The sequence below is a fragment of the Aegilops tauschii genome, chromosome 3, assembly GCF_002575655.3.
Source record: "Aegilops tauschii subsp. strangulata cultivar AL8/78 chromosome 3, Aet v6.0, whole genome shotgun sequence".
Lineage (NCBI taxonomy): Eukaryota > Viridiplantae > Streptophyta > Magnoliopsida > Poales > Poaceae > Aegilops > Aegilops tauschii.
Window position 1 is genome coordinate 617126122 of NC_053037.3, and position 1814 is coordinate 617127935.

General features: G+C 55.8%; 1 protein-coding gene across 1 annotated transcript; it reads right to left on the reverse strand.

Moving 5' to 3' along the window:
* Nucleotides 1–292: 292 nt before the first annotated feature.
* On the reverse strand, nucleotides 293–1139 carry LOC109756757 (protein H2A.6-like). The gene is made up of 2 exons (XM_020315593.4): nucleotides 895–1139; nucleotides 293–775 (listed from the first exon to the last, which is right to left on the reverse strand). Exons 1-2 carry the CDS (start codon nucleotides 1069–1071, stop codon nucleotides 518–520), a joined length of 435 nt encoding a protein of 144 aa, XP_020171182.1. The 5' UTR covers nucleotides 1072–1139; the 3' UTR covers nucleotides 293–517.
* Between the last annotated feature and the right edge of the window lie 675 nt (nucleotides 1140–1814).

Consider the following 1814-nt stretch of genomic DNA (forward strand, 5'->3'; position numbering starts at 1 on the left):
GCTTCTCAGGTTTGTGGTTCGGAAGGTTAAATTGTCTGCATGAATATTTTGAGCATGGTCAAGCTATAACTTCTGTTCTGAAGCATCTTGCTTATTACACCCTCTGTTCCTAAATGTAAGACTTTTTGTCAGTTTAATTTAAATTGACAAAACACATTACATTTAGGAAGAGAGGGAGTACCTTTCAACTATTCCTGGTCCAGTTTAGCGCCACCATCATTTCTTAGTTTCAGAACGTAGAAGATGGAAATATGCAAACTCATAAGCTTCCCCAGCAGGGCGGTGTGAAAGATGATAATATACCATCAGTCAGGCATGATTCATTCAAAGATTCAATTTCCTGCAGCATGATAGGTCTATGATTTGTGTGATTGACATAACATAAGATGAGGGGCTGAAATTGAGTACTACCCTGTTTGTTTCGGTGAGCAAAGAGCGGGGGCATTTTCAGATGATGGAAGAGAGAAGTTCATACAGATGGCGATCATTCACAAGATCAATTGCAGACAGCTACTCCTTAATTTGTGGCTGCGGCCTTCTTCTTGAGGGACTTGGTAGCAGCGGCCTTCTTCTTGGGCTCCTTCCCCGCGGCGCCGGCGCCCTTCTTGGGGAGCAGCGCGGAGTTGATGTAGGGCACCACGCCGCCGTAGGCGATGGTGACGCCGGCAAGCAGCCGGCTGAGCTCCGGGTCGCCCTGGACGGCGATCATCAGGTGGCGCGGGATGATGCGGGCCTTCTTGCTTTCCTTGGCTGCGTCGCCAGCGAGCTCCAGGACCTGCGATTCAGCCATGAACGAAATCGGTCATCCGTCCAGCACGAGAGGAACGGGACCGGGCAAAAAGGCAGATGCTCGAGGAGGAGGCAGATCAGATGTCGAACAAAATCGGTACTTACCTCGGTGGCGAGGTACTCGAGGACGGCGGCGAGGTAGACAGGGGCGCCGGAGCCGACGCGCTGCGCGTAGCGGCCCTTCTTGAGGTAGCGCCCGATGCGGCCGACGGGGAACTGGAGCCCGGCCCTGACGGAGCGGGTGACCGCCTTCTTCCTCGCGACGCCCTTCCTGCCGGCCATCTTGCTGCTTCTCCGGCGGGCGGGGAACGCTACTCGAGGTGCGGGGAGCGGGGGTGCTGGATCGGGATGCTGCGCGCTGCTCTGCTCTGAGTCTGTGGGCTGGGACGGCACCGGAGGCGCGGGTTTTATCTGGCGGTGGGAGCTTCGCGGGAGGGGGTCGATCCGTTGCAGCACCGGATGGACCAATCAGAGCGCACCGATGTTGCGTGGTGCATGACGCACTTGGTCAACTTTGCTTCGTTTGGACGTCGATAAGGGGAGGCGGCCCGAGCGCGGCGATGGAGAGGACGGGCTCGCCTACTCCCGGAAAGTGTACGAATGGGACAGAGACGCGTGTGTGCATGTATTGAATGCAATCGTATAGATAAGTGAAGGATACGGCCGTCAAACAGTATCATACGATGACGGCGCCGTCTAGACAAACAGCACGACGGAGTCAGCTGTAGGCCTGCTCTTCATCTCGCTCAGTCCGACGACGACGAACGAAGCTCGGCTCCAGATCTTCTTCGCCTCTCTGGCTTGCTGCCGCCGCCCCAGCCTATCTCGGTCTCCAATGGTCCCCAATCCCACGGCCTCTCTCGTCCGTCGCCGGGAGGCGGTGATTGCGTCGGAGATGATCCCCGTGGTCGGGAACCTTGACCATGAACTACATGGTGAGCAACCAGCACAGTCTAGTTCTCCTCCTCGCGATGTTTGCTACTCCAATTTTCAGAACCTGGGTTTGGTCCTAATGCTTAATTCAA

What these genes read in the sequence shown, in the direction of transcription:
- LOC109756757 (XM_020315593.4), bottom strand. Translation starts at nt 1,071, where the DNA reads ATGGCCGGCAGGAAGGGCGTCGCGAGGAAGAAGGCGGTCACCCGCTCC. An exon ending in TCGAGTACCTCGCCACCGAG is followed by an intron (nt 776 to 894) that starts GTAAGTACCGAT and finishes GCTGAATCGCAG; the next exon opens with GTCCTGGAGCTCGCTGGCGA.